The sequence below is a fragment of the Hylobates moloch genome, unplaced genomic scaffold (genome assembly GCF_009828535.3).
Source record: "Hylobates moloch isolate HMO894 unplaced genomic scaffold, HMol_V3 SCAFFOLD_21, whole genome shotgun sequence".
Taxonomy (NCBI): Eukaryota; Metazoa; Chordata; class Mammalia; order Primates; family Hylobatidae; genus Hylobates; species Hylobates moloch.
The window spans coordinates 38733818-38750760 of NW_026652296.1; the positions used below are offsets into that span (position 1 = coordinate 38733818).

At 53.4% G+C, this 16943-nt stretch overlaps 1 protein-coding gene across 2 annotated transcripts; it reads left to right on the forward strand.

The window, feature by feature from the left end:
• Positions 1–1813: 1813 nt before the first annotated feature.
• FOXA2 (forkhead box A2) lies at positions 1814–6316 on the forward strand. Of its 2 annotated transcripts, XM_032142381.2 has the most exons (3): positions 1814–2029; positions 3033–3102; positions 4144–6316. In XM_032142381.2, the coding sequence occupies exons 2-3, from the start codon at positions 3034–3036 to the stop codon at positions 5446–5448; spliced, it is 1374 nt and encodes a 457-aa protein (XP_031998272.1). In that variant the 5' UTR covers positions 1814–2029; position 3033; the 3' UTR covers positions 5449–6316. The 2 variants fall into 2 exon arrangements, with proteins under 2 accessions (XP_031998272.1, XP_031998271.1); XM_032142380.2 differs by lacking the exon at positions 1814–2029 and having other exon boundaries at positions 2723–3102.
• The last annotated feature ends 10627 nt before the right edge of the window (positions 6317–16943 follow it).

The following is a 16943-nucleotide window of genomic DNA, read 5'->3' on the forward strand; positions in this document are numbered from 1 at the left end:
AGCCAGAACTCTGGATAACCCTTTAGAAATCGGAGCTCCGGGAAGGAGGAGCTCCAAAGACGGCTGAGCTGGAAGGGAAGCGAACCCCAGGCTGTCTGAACGTCCCTGCTTCCTTCGCAGCCCGTTGGTGTCCCGCTCCCCGCTACCTAAAGCTAACCGTAGACCCCACTCGCATTCCCATGGGGCGGGCGTGCCAGGAGGGCGCGGGAGCGGCTGCTCGAGACTCTAGGCGGCGTCACCCAGCCCTACCCTACCGGAGCTCCCAGAACCTCGTCAGGGTACAGGAGGGCGGTTTGGGTTCGCGCAGAACTTAGGGGTTGGGGCTCCAAAAAGGCCGAGTTCCCCCGAAGGCGTTTTCGGAGCGACTGGGAGAAAGGGGGAGAAGGTGCTCGGGTGCCAGAGCTGCGGGGTTGGGACCGCGGGGGTAAATGAGGACTCGGGTCGGTCCCGCGGGCCTGGCGGCCGACAGGGGTCGCCCTGTTACTGTGGAAGCCCCCGCCGAGCGCTCTCTGGTGTCCCTGACCCCATCCACCAATAGTGCTGGGGTGGAGGTGGGGGCTTGCAAAGTCAGCTCCTTGGAAGGGTAGCGCACCCTACTGCGGCCCTCCAGCTCGCTCCTTCTGTTCCTGGAATAATTTCTGGGACCAAATTTTCAACCAGGAGCAAAATAGAAAGGGGAGTGGGCACCCACATAAGCTCACAAACACTCTCATACAGCACACGCACAGACTAGGTCAACCATAACATTCTTTTGAGTTTTGGGGGTGGGGTGGGTGTGTACGTGCGTGTGTGTCTGCCCTGGCCTGCGGAGAAAGCTTTGAAAAATTGCTCATTCTTTGAGCTCCAATGCGTACTCCTCTTTCCCTGCCCTCGGTGGAGTGATGAAGTTGCTCCCATCCACGCGCTAGGTGGGACCCCGTGGGAAATGCTGGGGATCTATCCCCTCTGACTCCTCTGCGCACACCTCCACGTTCACTACGTAGCCGTACACACCATCAAGCCCCTTCCCTGGCTCACTGGGCTGGCCTGCCCCTCGTGGGAGCCTTCAGCACTCTGGGGACCGATGGGCATGGCTTCCGCGGAGATGCAGACCTTGAATTTGTGGGAGAATCCCGCCCTGGCGCTCACTCAGCGGGCTTATTAATGCCCTCTTTATGAATAGTCCAAACTATCTGCATTTCAGCAGCAAAAGGTGCTGCCGGCAGCTTCCTCCTGTGTCCCAAACCGTGCGGACCTGAGTCCTGGGGTTGGGGAGGTGGTTCCCCTGTGCCTACTGCTCCCTCCTTGCTTGCTTTCCAGCCTTACCCTTACTCAAGCTTCAATGCGAAGCTCCGTGTCTGCCATCTCGCCTGTCTTCTGCCACCATCCCCCCCAATTTTGGACAGGTGGGCTGGATGCTTTCTCTGTGTCTGAGGGGGTGGGTACAGGGCTGGATCCCGAAGGCCCAGCCATGTTTTCAGAACCAAGAAAGAGCCTACACATCCAAACACCTGCAATATCCATCCCCCCACTCCAAATCTGGGCTCACAGGCTAACCCAGAACAGAAGACAATTTTTGAACCCAAGAGCTGCAGGGGAAATAAAAGAATACAATTGCTGGAGTTTCTAATTTCTATAAAGCAGTCCCTCTGGAAGACAGAGAGGACAGAGACGCTCTTGAAGTCAACTCCATATGCCCCATCATTGATTCCTGGATTCTTCTCTCCTCACCCCTCCCTCCCCACCTCCTGCCCTGTTTGTTTTAGTTACGAAATGCTGTGGGCACCTCGGTTGTGACTGAAAAGTAACCTTGAAACACGCCGGCCTGAATATCAGAGACAAATCTCAGACTCCCAATCGTCGGCCGCTGCTAGAGGGGCTGCTTGCGCCAGGCGCCTGCCGCCCCACTGCGGGTCGCTGGCGGCAGGGCTCTGAGGAGGCGAAGAGCCGAGGCGGCCAGACCGTGCGCCCCGCGAGTCTCCCGAGGCCGTTCCGGGTCTGAACTGTAACAGGGAGGGGCCTCTCAGGAGCAGCGGCGGGCAAGTTAAAGGTGTGTACATAGTTTTTCTAAATAGGACAGCGCTTTGCAAATTGGCTGTCATGGGCTTGCTATTTTGACAGAGAAAGAGCACTGAGAGCGAAGAAACCCGGCATAAATAAATCCGGCTTTCATAGGGATCTACCGGGCACGGAGGCCGGACGCGCCCTCCGACAGGCGCACCGGGCGCCCGGCGCGATGGGACGGGGCGGGGGCTGGAGGCTGGAGCCACCCCCGAGGGTGGTCTCCTCCCAGGTCCCTCCTTCCTCAGGGGACTCGCCGTGGACCCAGGAGGAAAGGGGACTCGACCAGGGATCTCGCTTGCCCGATCGCCCGCCCGGCCCGCTCCCCTTGTCCGCCCAGGAGTGCGGGGCGCCGCGGCAGCGGGGCGGGCGGCAGACGCTGAGGGGCAGGTGCGGAGCGCCGGCTGCGGCTCCCTCTCACCTAGGTGTGAGCTGATTATTCAAATGGGCTGCCCCGGGTCTGGGGATTGGAGGCCCGCGCCAGCGCGCCGCGCTATATCACCAGCCGCCCACGTCACTGCGGCACTTGTCCGCTCCGCGGTCCACACCTCCTCCTCCTCCTCCTCCTCCTTCTCCTCCTCCTCCACCACCTCCTCCTCCTCCTTCTTCCTCCTCCTCCTCCTCCCCACCCCCCAACCAGCCCCCGCGCCGCGCGCTTCCCGCCGCCTCGGGGCAGCTCGGCACTGCCAACCTCAGCCGCCACCCGGCAGCCCGTGAGCGCGGCGGCGGCGGGCGCTCCCTACCGCGGGGCGCTGGCCTGGGCCTCCTCCGCTCCTCGCCCCCCCCCACCTCCCGCCCACTTCCAACTACCGCCTCCGGCCTGCCCAGGGAGAGAGAGAGAGTGGAGCCCAGGGAGAGGGAGCGCGAGAGAGGGAGGGAGGAGGGGACGGTGCCTTGGCTGACTTTTTTTAAAAGAGGGTGGGGGTGGGGGGTGATTGCTGGTCGTTTGTTGTGGCTGTTAAATTTTAAACTGCCATGCACTCGGCTTCCAGTATGCTGGGAGCGGTGAAGATGGAAGGGCACGAGCCGTCCGACTGGAGCAGCTACTATGCAGAGCCCGAGGTAAGCGCTCGTCTTTTCCAGGGGGAAGTGGAGCGGCGGCGCTCGCTCCTTCCCCAGCCTCAGGACCGCTTCCCTCGCTGGCACCCCCTACCCCGCCCCACAACCCCAGCCTTTCTCGGCAGCCGCCTTTTCCGCCCTCCTTGGAATCAAATGGGTCTCTTTTTTATACGACACACTGTTAGCCTTGAGATAATATTAACTTTGTGATCAAATATTGACTTGCGGCGCCTCCAAATCCTCTTCGTGGCCGAGCCACGCACTATCCTAACAGAGTTATGTTTGGCAGCGCGCGGCTGGGGAGGGGTGGGAGGTCGGCCGGCGAGGGGGTGGGGAGCTGAGGAGGAGAAGATGGGTAGGAGTTGGGGGCTGAAGTGGAGGCAGAGTCAAAGACTAGTGGACAAAGAGAAAGAAAGTTTGTGCCTGCAAAGCTCAGCTGCGTGTGGTTCAGGTCTCGGTTCCTTCCCTATTGCCCGGTTCAGTGCCTCCGGCCGCCCCCGCACTCCGCACAGGCACTGCCTTTCAGTTTCCCTGGGACGAGGGAGGGGGGTCCCTGGAGGGAGACGGGACAGAGGGGGCCCGGGACAGTCTTCGCTGGAGGCAGCCCGAGGCGCCCCGTGCGGTGTCCCGCAGGTTGCTTGCTGCGACCGGAGGTGGCGTCCAGGGACTTCGGGCCTCGGCGCCAGCTCGGTATGCTGGTAGGATAGTTTGGGGGAGACTCTGGGGTAGGGGAATGCATTTGGGGTGCTGGCTTGGGAGTACTCCATGGGACCCCTGTTCTAGAATCTGGGCGAGGTGGAGAAGGACTAGAAACGGGCCACATGCCCAAGCAGCAATCCGCTCGCCACCTTCCCAGGGGCGATCATCGATCATGACTGTCCCTGGATGAAACAGACTCAGACTCCCGAGACTGGGCCACAGGGGAGGAACGGGCTCCCCGGAGGCCTCCCCGGAGGCGGAGGCCTGGGCGGTGGGTGGGAGGTCTAGGCACCCTCCAGCCGCGGTGCTAACGCTGTCGCCTCCCTCCCGGGGCTCTGTCCGCAGGGCTACTCCTCCGTGAGCAACATGAACGCCGGCCTGGGGATGAACGGCATGAACACGTACATGAGCATGTCGGCGGCCGCCATGGGCAGCGGCTCGGGCAACATGAACGCGGGCTCCATGAACATGTCGTCGTACGTGGGCGCTGGCATGAGCCCGTCCCTGGCGGGCATGTCCCCCGGCGCGGGCGCCATGGCGGGCATGGGCGGCTCGGCCGGGGCGGCCGGCGTGGCGGGCATGGGGCCGCACTTGAGTCCCAGCCTGAGCCCGCTCGGGGGGCAGGCGGCCGGGGCCATGGGCGGCCTGGCCCCCTACGCCAACATGAACTCCATGAGCCCCATGTATGGGCAGGCGGGCCTGAGCCGCGCGCGCGACCCCAAGACCTACCGGCGCAGCTACACGCACGCAAAGCCGCCCTACTCGTACATCTCGCTCATCACCATGGCCATCCAGCAGAGCCCCAACAAGATGCTGACGCTGAGCGAGATCTACCAGTGGATCATGGACCTCTTCCCCTTCTACCGGCAGAACCAGCAGCGCTGGCAGAACTCCATCCGCCACTCGCTCTCCTTCAACGACTGCTTCCTGAAGGTGCCCCGCTCGCCCGACAAGCCCGGCAAGGGCTCCTTCTGGACCCTGCACCCTGACTCCGGCAACATGTTCGAGAACGGCTGCTACCTGCGCCGCCAGAAGCGCTTCAAGTGCGAGAAGCAGCTGGCGCTGAAGGAGGCCGCAAGCGCCGCGGGCGGCGGCAAGAAGGCGGCCGCCGGGGCCCAGGCCTCGCAGGCTCAACTTGGGGAGGCCGCCGGGCCGGCCTCCGAGACTCCGGCGGGCACCGAGTCGCCTCACTCGAGCGCCTCCCCGTGCCAGGAGCACAAGCGAGGGGGCCTGGGAGAGCTGAAGGGGACGCCGGCTGCGGCGCTCAGCCCCCCAGAGCCGGCGCCCTCTCCCGGGCAGCAGCAGCAGGCCGCGGCCCACCTGCTGGGCCCGCCCCACCACCCGGGCCTGCCGCCTGAGGCCCACCTGAAGCCGGAGCACCACTACGCCTTCAACCACCCGTTCTCCATCAACAACCTCATGTCCTCGGAGCAGCAGCACCACCACAGCCACCACCACCACCAGCCCCACAAAATGGACCTCAAGGCCTACGAACAGGTGATGCACTACCCCGGCTACGGTTCCCCCATGCCTGGCAGCTTGGCCATGGGCCCGGTCACGAACAAAACGGGCCTGGACGCCTCGCCCCTGGCCGCAGATACCTCCTACTACCAGGGGGTGTACTCCCGGCCCATTATGAACTCCTCTTAAGAAGACGACGGCTTCAGGCCCGGCTAACTCTGGCAGCCCGGATCGAGGATAAGTGAGAGAGCAAGTGGGGGTCGAGACTTTGGGGAGACGGTGTTGCAGAGACGCAAGGGAGAAGAAATCCATAACACCCCCACCCCAACACCCCCAAGACAGCAGTCTCCCTTCACCCGCTGCAGCCCTTCCGTCCCAAACAGAGGGCCACACAAATACCCCACGTTCTATATAAGGAGGAAAACGGGAAAGAATATAAAGTCAAAAAAAAAAAAAAAAAAAAAAGCCTCCGGTTTCCACTACTGTGTAGACTCCTGCTTCTTCAAGCACCTGCAGATTCTGATTTTTTTGTTGTTGTTCTCCTCCATTGCTGTTGCTGCAGGGAAGTCTTACTTTAAAAAAAAAAAAAACTTTTGTGAGTGACTCGGTGTAAAACCATGTAGTTTTAACAGAACCAGAGGGTTGTACTATTGTTTAAAAACAGGAAAAAAATAATAATGTAAGGGTCTGTTGTAAATGACCAAGAAAAAGAAAAAAAAAAGCATTCCCAATCTTGACACGGTGAAATCCAGGTCTCGGGTCTGATTAATTTATGGTTTCTGCGTGCTTTATTTATGGCTTATAAATGTGTATTCTGGCTGCAAGGGCCAGAGTTCCACAAATCTATATTAAAGTGTTATACCCGGTTTTATCCCTTGAATCTTTTCTTCCAGATTTTTCTTTTCTTTACTTGGCTTAAAAAATATACAGGCTTGGAAATTATTTCAAGAAGGAGGGAGGGATACCCTGACTGGTGGCAGGTTGTATTTTATTTTGGCCCAGGGAGTGTTGCTGTTTTCTCAACATTTTATTATTCAAATTTTCAGACATACCAAAATTGAATGAATTTTACAGTAGGCACACAGGGACCTGCTCCCGAGATTTTGCAATTAACATTTCATTATATTTGCTTTATCACATACTTGTCCATCTGTCTTCACCTCCATTGGTCAATCCATCTTATTTATTTAAATCCACTTCAAATTTGCAGATACCAGTACACATCCCCCTAAACACTAAAGCAAGCACATTATTAAATGGAACTCATGTGGTTTATGGTTACTTTTTGAATTGGGGGGTTAACTTTACACACAATGAAATACACAGATCCCAGGCAGACCATTCCAGCAGGTTTATTTTTAAAGCCAGTAGAAGATCACTCTCCACATATCACAGTTTTCCACCTTGGCTCTTTGAATGTGCCCTGTTGTTGTGGTCTCTTGGGCCGCACAGCTTGCTTCTCTTGGGGGAAGCCTGGATTTCACATGTTTTTGCTGTACTTCTGTTCTTGGGCCTCCCTTCAGGTCAATGTGCCTGGATCAAACTTGCAAATTTGTGTTGCAGCACTTTGCCTGTTCACCACTGTGAACAGTGGTGGAATTGGGACTCTGCCTGGATCTTCCAGCCTCCTCTGTATACAGGCGCCACCCTTTCCCACTCTTCTCCCTGGAGCAGGTATTGTGCACAACCATGGCAGAACTTGCTAACCCAGAAAGACCTTGCTAACCCAGAAATGGCGAGACACTTGGTGTAGGGAAACATTTAGAAGATCTTCTCCTGGAATTGGTTTGAAAGGATAAATTAGGGTAATAATCCAAGTCTGTTTTTTAAAAAATAGGGTATATTTGGGAGTGAGGAGGAGGTAAGGGGTGTCTGGCCAATCGACCATGATAGCAGTGGAGATGCCACTGTCGGCAAATTTGCTCCCCATCTCCCTCCAAAACTCAAGGCCCTTGCAAATCTTCTTGTAAGTTAGGTAAGGTTGGCAATCCAGGTTTGCAGGGCCCAGGGGGTATGCAGGTATTTTGCGAGCTTTCAAGGACTCTAAAACTATAACGAAAAAACCCAGAGTGAATTCTTATACACCATGCTCCCTCTGCCCCCAGACGACTCTCTGGCCTAAAAGGACGGCCAACGGCAGTGAAAACCAAGGCCGAGAGCGCAAAGGGGAGTCTGGTGTTGGTTTTGCCCAGGACATCTGCTGGTTGGGCAAGGGCAGGATCAGTGTCGTCGCGGGTCCGGCAGACTTGGGAGCCACTCCCGCGCGCAGTTAGCTTGCGGTGGATAAAAACACTCTGGAGGCTAGGACTTTTTGCCTCAGGTTTCTAAGCTCAGGCTCCTTTTTTCAAGATTAGACCTTTGGGCTTCTTGACCATCCTAACCTGGAGTGTTCCAGCTACGCCCCAGACCTGGAGACTGCCTTTGCGTGCTACCTTGCTGGGGTTTCTGCCACCCCATCCCCCACCCCGCCGCCATCCCCAACAAGCCTGGCCTTCCCACCCGCTTGAGGGGGTTTGTCATCGCCTCCGCCTCCCCCCTACCACTGCCCCCCTCCCGCCTCCAAATCCCTTTCTTAACATGCCACATTGTCCCGAAGAACACAAGGAAGAGAAATTGGGGAGGGGGGGATCCGGAGGCCACAGCCAGCAATCAGGCCGTCGCTCCTCCTAGCAAGGACACACACGTCGTGAGCCCGGCCTGAAATGTGTTTCATTATCACATAAAAGGCTCCCGTGGCGAAGGAGCCGAGAGGCAGGGCCGGGGGCCGAGTGGGGGACAATGGAGGCTGAAAGCGCTGCCCTAACCTGCTATGTTTCGTATGGCACGCCCATTGTGCGAGGGTCGTTTTAAACTACTTAGCGCACCCCCCTTCACTGAGCCCGGCCGATAAGATATAGTTCTGTCCGAATACATAAAAAGGATGTCGGGGAGCAGGCGCTTTCGGAGGCTTTTCTGTGCTTCTTGTGTCTTTCACGCCCCCCTCCCGCTTAAATCCCTCCCCTAGCCCGGGTTCCGAGCTTACGAGCTCACAAATAGCCTCTGCGCGCTTTCCCCAACTCTACGCATTGCGGGGTGCAGAGGCTCTCCCCCCTCCTTTTTTTCCTTTTTTCCCCACGCCTTCCGCGCGCCGGTTTAAGCAACCATGATCTGTGAATAAACAAAGTCTGTAAACAACCGAAAAAAACATTCTAGATCCGAATTCCAGGAGGGTAAACTTTCCATGCCACGTCACACTTCAGCAAATTTGCACAGATATTATATTGCCTCCCCCCTCCTTTATTATTCTTTTTTTTTTTTTTTTTGCCAGGATCCCATTGTACTTAACTGAATTTTATAACGCTGATCGATATCTTGGTAAAATATTCATTTTTAAACTAGCGGGCAGTGAAATCTTTGCTTTGTGTGCTAAAGTCAACAGTCGCTTGGTTTGAGCTCAAATAAATGCGGGGATGCCTCGGCTCGGAGCAGTCGGCCTCCTCCCTCCGCGCGCTGGACGCTCCGCCGCCCGCCCGCCCGCCGGCCTGCCGGCCGCCGCAGGTAGGGAGCGCGCCCACCCGGGGGCCGCGCCCGGCTCCCCTCCTCAGCGTCCGCACCCCACTCCTGTCCGCGCACCGCCCCTCCCCCAGCCAGTCCTTCTCCCTTCCAGGGCTCAGACGCCCGGGCGGACTTGGCTGGTGGTAAGCTCAGCCAACGGAGACTCAAGGGGTTGGGTTTTTTTTGCAGGGGGTTCGGAAAGTGCATGACTTGGAAGGATGAGGGGTCGTAGAGTTGCAAACTCAGACCGCTTAGGCTCTGAGCTCAGTTAGAGGAGTTTGATAGGTCCCCGAGGAAGCCACACAGGCTCCTCGAGCGGCTCGGGTCTGGGGACTCGATCTGAGAGCAGCGTGTTTCCGGAGAACAGTGGAGGGTGGGGTGCGGGGAACCCCCTTGGCCTCAGAATCTAGTGTGGGAGTCAGCAGAAAACGATGTGCGTGGTACATGGGAGTTTGAAGAGGCTGAGGCCAGAGCGTCGTGACGCCCTCCCCTTGGCGCGCAGGGGTTCGAGTCCAGTCTCAACTCTGTCTCGGACACAGGCAGGCCGAGGAGACGGTGGGGGTCGGCATCAAGCAGCAGCAGGGGAGGGGCCGCCCCTTTCTAAGAGGCGAATGAACCTTAGCTCTGGCTGCAGGAAGCGGCTGGTGGCCTTTGCGCACAGCCGTGCTTGGTGGCAGGCAGGTTGGGGAGCCTCTGGGGTTACGAGCTGGGTCCAGGAGAGACAGTCAGAAAGCAGACGCAGGGCCATTTATCATCCCATTCTCCCTGCAACCCAGTCGCCGATTTCCCCCGTTCCACGGGCAGGAGCACGCTCGCGCGTGCCGGGCTTGCCCTCAGGGATTCCGGAGGACGCGAGTTTGTAGGACCCAACAGAACCAGCCACGTCTTTCCGCCGCCTGCGGAAAGGCGTGGACCTCGGAAAAACGGTAGTTCTGCTGCTGCCCCTTGAAACCTCAGGACTCTCGGTTTTCGAGAGCAGGGTATGATAAAGTTGTATTTCCCCAGGTGTCTACCAGCGGCCCCCATCCCCGCCCCCACGCCAGATCCACATTCTCCCTGGGGTCTTAACTTTAAATGCCTGGGTAGCAGGCACTGTGAGAGGCCCCTGCCTGGCTCGGTTACTTTGGGTCTTTGGTCTGACGCGACAGGGAACTGGCACATGGAAATTGCCCACCACCCCCGACCGGAAAGCTTTTCCCATCTGCACCGCAGTGACCAGACTTCGAACCCAAGTGGGCAGAAATCTGTTTCGTTGTTCAGCAGGGTCAGTGTTATGTAGTCACCTTCCTGTGTGGGGACCCTTGGTGGCCCCTCCTCTCCTTCCCTGGTGCCTTGGGCTGTGCGCCCGTGTCCACCTCACCCGAAGCCTGCTGCGGAGCGCGCCCGCCGCCCTCCGAGCCCCAGCTCGCCTCGTGTGGCTGGTTATCTTCGCTGAACATGATGGGACGCCTGCAGGACACACGGCAAGGCTAATCGTTTTTAAATAATTAATGCGTCCCGTTCCGCTGGTAATGCGCGGCGTCGAATCCGTCAATTACTTGTCATTAGACGGGTGTCGCCCCACGGCCTTCCCTCGGGCCTTTGATGGCCCGGGGTCCCCTCGCCCAGGCCACTCCACGACCTAATTCAAAGGTGCCGTGCCTTTGAGAGCCGGGTACGGAGTAGCCGTGACCCTTAATTCAGTGCTAGTTTTGAAAGAAAGACCCTCGCTGAAGAGATGTAATCTTCCAAATGGCCAATTTAAACGCCCGATCTTTATCGCCCGCCTTCTCCCCAGCTTCATAAAGAGAAGCCGCTCCTCAATGCTTTGGAGGCCTTTTAATGTGGGAGTGGGGCGGGAAGAAGCAAGAGATAAGGCTCAATAGGGCATAGGAGGAGGCGTTAGCCCGAGGAGGTACCTGAAGTTACCTGGGGGCAACGCGTTTTCTTCGGGGCAGTGCATGCTTCTACACATCCGGGGGACCGGAGGTGGCCCTGGCTTGGAGGGAGGGGTGGCCGAGACGAGATCTGGAATGTGCAGACACCAGTTATGTTTCAAAAAAGCAGCAAGGCCTTTTCTGACTATGCACTTTCACCCTGCAAGAGAGGGCAGGAAAGGAAATATTTTCCTACCAAACACGATGAACCTGGAGTTGCAAGCAGCTCGTTCTGGCTAATGTCGCAAAGTCGTGGGCATAAAGTCCTGCCATACAGAATAGACCACCTCCACCCCCACGCACACCCTAGTGCCATTAGCTCCAGTTTGTTGTCCCTGCTGTAGCAAAAGAACAAGGTTTCAGACCTGAAATCCTCCTGGGTGGGGGACAGCATGGACACCAGCCCTGGAGGCAGCACCATGGCAACCAGGCCAGCCAGAGGTTGTCGAGTAAAATGTAAAACTGTAAAACATACAAACAGAAAAAAATAATCAATCCCCAAAGTTTGCAACTTGACTTAATTACACTTCTTGCTCTTTCCTTCCCCGGTCAAATGTTCTTTTTACAGTAAATAAAGACTCAAGGGTCTAGGGATCTTATCTTTATCTGTCCCCTTCTGAGCAAAAACAATGCACTGTATCTTCAACCTTCCTTAAATGCGAAGCCACTCTAGGCTTTATAGCTAACTTTAGATCAGAAATTTACTGTAGCCTCTATCCCCAGGACTGGCTTTCCTCTGAGAAGAGGTAAAAGGAGATGGGGGATGGAGAGACAAGATAGTGATACTCTATTTTAACAATGGATGGAAAAAGGATGAAGGCCTGTGACCCACACCCTACCCCCACCAGGGTCCTGGGCTGTTCTTTAGGTCTTCAGCTCCACACACGTGGCCTTTCTAGAGCAAACCACCCTGATTGGGATTTTCTGAAAAATTCTTTTTTAATGAGAGGCACCGGATGTGGGCAGGATGTTACAGGCACCTCCAGAGACAAGCAAACAAAAATAGCGTAGAATGGATGAATGTCCTCAGCGGAGCTCAGCAGGGTCCCCAGCTCCTGGCAGGCCTCTTCTCCCTTTAACAAAGTTCCCAGGGAGTTCCCTACCCTGCAGCACTCCAGGGGGTGCCGCGGAAGCCTAAATCCTGGGCCATCTTCCCCATTCTGTTCACAGCCTTCCTGCCCACTCTCTTATCCCTTTTCTCCTTTCTTCTCTAAAACAATCATGTGTGTCCCCAGTTGCCCCCTCCCGCTATTGTATTTGTTGATGACCTAACACGCTCCCACCAAAAGCCACACACAGAAAACCAACAACGTGGGATGGGAGGAGAGACCAATTATGACTGAGGCTAACAAGCAGGGAACACCCAAGTTGAGGCCGGCTGTCTCCTGGGAGACTGATGGAGGCTTATTTTACAAGCTGTAATTCCGTCGCAGTCCCTCTTGCTAGACTGGAGGTGATGCCTATTCTCCCCTCCCCCTCAGTCCCTGCACCCTTGGGGCCTAGTCCAGATCGTTTGTATCCTCTGCAGAAGAAGCTGCCACCTTGTGCTAAAGTACCACTCATGAAAAGGTAGAGAGGACAGGGAGTTTTCACAAGCATACCTTCACAACAGTGTGCTTATTTTTTACATTAGTTGCTGTTTGTCTGAGCTCTGAGCTCACTGCCAACATTCACATGGACTGGTCAGATGTCATTGTCACCACTCCCCCCGCCCCCCGCAGGTTCACATTAAAAAGCATTGACTTACTTGTCCTCAATCTCTCTCTAAAGAAAGGGTGATATTTCACTGTTAGATAACACAACTGATAGCTGGGAGTGCTAAAAGAAGCAACAAATTAAGTTACATTCATTCATGCAAAGCTAGAGGTCTCACTTCCCACCAGGGCAAGTGCCTGGGGTTTAACCCTCTCTTGTTAATCAGAGGCAGCAATATTCCCAGCAGTGTCAGGAGACGATGATGGCAATACTATACTTTCTTGACTTAAACATCATTAAATTTATTGAGAGAGAGTATTTCAGCCTCACAAACGTATGCGTAAGGGAAAAATACTGGCGTGTAATGCAGCATTATAACTTTGTAATGAGAATTGTTTGCTGTTTTTTAGTTCTACTTGCTTATGTGGTTCAATCTCTGCTTCTTTAAATGGTTGGGTCCTGGTTTATTTTTTAATAAGTAAATCAGCTTTCCCATTGTTTCATTTATTTGAAAATAATAAGACACTGGTCCAAAAATAAGCAGGGATGTTTTTGAACTAGGGTTGGTAATGATCTGAGCAAATGCATGTGAATTTTGACTTGGTATTTAATGAAAAATATAATCTCAATTTATTATTCCTTCTATTTTTATAAAGCAGAAGTAATTATATATTGAATTTTGTTGGGAAATTGTTGCTTACTGAAAGGAAAGCATATATATAATTCCTAACTTGAATTCATGAATGTTAAAAGTGCTTTATTTGAAAACATAAAACAATCTTTGGAAGTATTTGGAAGAGAGGGCTTGGAAGGCACTAAGGCCTGAGGTAGATAGCTGGATAATCAAAAAGGACCGGTGATGATTAGATGACGTTTTCTGTGAAGGAACAGGGTGAGGTTCTAGGGCAGGAGCTGGGTTATAGAGAGCTTCATACGGAAGTCACAAGCATCTTTAGCAGAAACGTCAGGATGTCAACATATAAAATATACAGCTCTGCTCAAGCTTTTTGATTGCTTTACCTCCACAAACCCATTTTAAGTTTCAAATAAAGGAGATCAATTTCACTATATATTTTTCATTTGTTCTGTGATTCTGAGCTACCTTAATCGGGGCAGTTAACACACAGAAAGAAGTTGTAACTTCAGCAAATCTATCCCCTGCTAGCTGAGAAAATCCTCTCTCTAGAAAAGAGAGACTTTTTCTTCAGAAAAGTTAGTAAATTTCTTGGCAGAAATTTTGTTTTACCATTTTAGTGTTTTCAATGGCCTTCATGCCCCCATCCACGTCCTGCCCTCTCTTATTTTGAATGGAAACTCTAGTCAGTCCAATCACCATTGAGTGCGGTTCTCCTAGGTGCCAGGAACCATGCAAGGTGTCTTCCTGAATAGGATCTCTTTTTAAGCTTCCCCACGTCCTGCTGGTGGAAATCCTAATTTACAGGTAATGGTCTTGGGGCTGAGAGAAGTTAGGTAACTTGCTCCAATTTCACAGCGCAGCTTTGAGCTGGAGTCTTTCAACTCATATTCCCTCAACTTATTCTGGCTTCCCAGGACTCTGGGGCACAGAAAATTCCTATTTCAATGAAGTAGGAGGCCAGCCTTCACCAGAACTCCAGAATCTGGAAAATGAGCAGGGACATCTGAAGTGTTAGGGGGAGGCTGGAAAGAAACTGGAAGATCTCAGAAGAGCCAGGCTTTGGTACTCCCTGGAAGGATGGCACAAATCCCGTGGACTGTCCTAGAAGAGACGAGGATGGGTGATGTCTGGGATCAGGCTAGATTCTCATGCTGTCTTCTGGGGTAACACAGTCAGAATTCTTATGTGGCCATGGTCCCTTGAAGTTGGGCAGAAGTTCATTCAGGCCTGGATCACGCTTTTCTGCCCACTGATGCTTCCAGGGCCAGCTAGCCAGTGCTGGAAAGGGAGAGGCAGCAAGCAGGCTCTTACATTGTGATTAGAAGGAGAAAATGCCAGAGAAGAGAGAAAATGTCAGGGGCAGAGACTAAGGGCTGACATATAAGTTTAAAACAATCCACATAGCCAAATCATTTCTGAGCTACAGCCTGTCTGCCTTATTCCCTACCGAAGGAGTCTGGGAGCAAGGTCTAGGAATGTCCTAAGAGGCTCTTGCCTCTGACCTCCCCCTGACCTGCACCTGGTGGCCTGACAACCCAGGTGACAGCATAGCTGGAATGCATACACCTCCCACAGTTGGTCCCCAGCACACCCTGGCCCCAGCCCCCATGGCAAGCCTCCCCCTCCCACCCCTCACATATATACCAGTGCAGATTTCCATAAATACCTGCCTCTGGAGTTTGCCCCTGAATAGGATGCCCGCCTAGGCGCATCAGCCTGCAGCCCTCAGGGAGGGAGGATGCTGCCCAGCACCCAGTAGGCCTGTCGACTAGAAAAGCGCCACTCCAGCAGAGTGCATCTGAGTGTGCATGTGAACAGTGGCTAAGCTTGTGCCAGGCTCTGGGGACACAGAGTGGAAATGAGCACCAGCCCTCCTCAAATCAGGGCTCAGGCTTGGCTTGGAGATCTCCTTTACTTTTCAATATCCGGGAAGCTCAGTTCCCCGTCCTGTCCATTTTCAGTGGTGTGAGATTCCCTGCAGACTTAGCATCTTCCATTTCGGCATTTCAGAGACAGGCAGACAATTGGATTCTAAGGCCAGCTCCTCACGTGTTGGCATGTGGATGGCCAACACTTGGAAGTGAACAGAGTTCTAGATAAAATTGTATTCTCACTCCAAACTGGATAACTGAGTGTTAGACTAAGGTGGGGGCACAAGAATGACACAATTACTCACAATCAGATTGTGTGCTGAGCCTTGTAAAGACGGCCAGAGCAGAGGAGAATGTCAATTTTGGGGGCTGTTTATGGGGGCGAGACAGCGGGGGAAGCAGTAGCCAATCTATATTTTGTCCTCTTTCCATTTTAATTACCACCTCCCCCAATCAGCAGAGTTTACCAATTAAAGGCCAATCTCTCTTGATTTCTTTGCTTCAAAGGACATTTCGATTCACCCAGGCAGACAATTAAATCCCCCTCGTGCCTCTCCCTTCCCAGAGCTCAGGAACAAATGCATCCCTATCTCTTCCCAGCATCGAGCAGTGGGAAGGAGTTGATCTCAGGTGCTCACCTGCAGTTATCAGAATGCCAGACTCATTTAGGGAGCTCAACTCTGGAAGCTGAGGCGATCCTTTCATTGATTGTGGCAAGCGCGGTTTAAGATTTCGCCCTTGCTCAGTAAACAACTAAAAGTAACTGCATGATTTCTCCCTTGCATTCCACAATCTCTCTCCTCCTTCCCTCCCTCCCTCCCTCCTCTCTCTCACACACCACATGACACACACACACACACACACACACCCTTTCCCTTTCTCAGGGCCAGGCCTCTGGGCTCCTGGTCATCATGAAAGAACAGGCTGATCACTGTCCCTGTATAACACCGTTAGCTAAGTGCCTCCCCACTCCCAGCTGCTGGATGTTTTGCAGGGGTTGGGGTGGGTTCTGTGACTTCTTCCCAGGACTCATGACTCTCCCAAGGTGCATACCCTCCCAAGTTCCCAAGCCCCCAACCATGCCACATCTGGAAGTCCCCACCTGTCTAGAATGCTTTCCAGAGACTTTCCCAACCATTCCTCCCTTGCCTCCCTTCCCCCACCCCAGCCCCTCTCCCTGTTTCTTGCTGCAGCTCACACCCAGTTCAATGAAGTTGAGGGTGGAGGACAGATTCTGTCTGAGGTGCAGCAGCTCTGCTTCTGGCTGAGGTAGCCATGTCTCAATACAGATCTGTTTTGGGGGTGAAAGCAAATAAAAATGGCAAACTCGCTCAGTGATGATCAAACTTCTAAGGTCCTTAACAAGATCTCCATTTACTCCTCAATTACTAATAGAAAAAGGGAAAGATGTACTCTATTGTCCACCATTTGCAGTCTCTGAATAGACTGTGTGTTACAATTAGCCCCCCTCATTAGCTCCGTCTCTAAGAATGGATTTGCTGTGCAGCAATTGTGAGGAGCGTGTGTACTCTGCCATCTATTTGTGTAAAACAAAGTAGGCATAATTGCCAGCCTTCCAAAACAATAGAAAACCTTAGCACAAATCCTAACAATTATGATTTAAAATTTAATAGTTCTTTTTTTAAAAGCCAAGTGATGAAGAATAGTTTTCTTGCAGACATTGGACAGTCAGCCTGCCACGAGTGTGTTTTTTAAAAAAATTAAGCGACTTTCTCTTTCAAAGTCTGTTGTCTTTCAAATGGAATTTTTTCTTGTTTGCCTAAATGCCTTTCACATGATAAAAGATATTTTTCAAATTAGATCACCTCAATTTAAAATACAGTTACCTATTATCAGCCAGCCTGGAGCATAAAGCATTTTAAGAAGTCTCACAGATCTATTTTATTTTTTAGGATTTAGAAGTTTCATGGATCTTTTTCATTTTTAAGGATTTTTAAAATAAAACAAACATTGTAATTTGTAAATTCTTAAGATTTGTGATAGAAATATTGCTCACAGTCTTGAATATTC

Coding starts and splice junctions, on each gene's coding strand:
- FOXA2 (XM_032142380.2), top strand. CDS start 3,016: ATGCACTCGGCTTCCAGTATGCTGGGAGCGGTGAAGATGGAAGGGCAC. Junction 3,103..4,143: donor GCTACTATGCAGAGCCCGAG/GTAAGCGCTCGT, acceptor CTCTGTCCGCAG/GGCTACTCCTCCGTGAGCAA.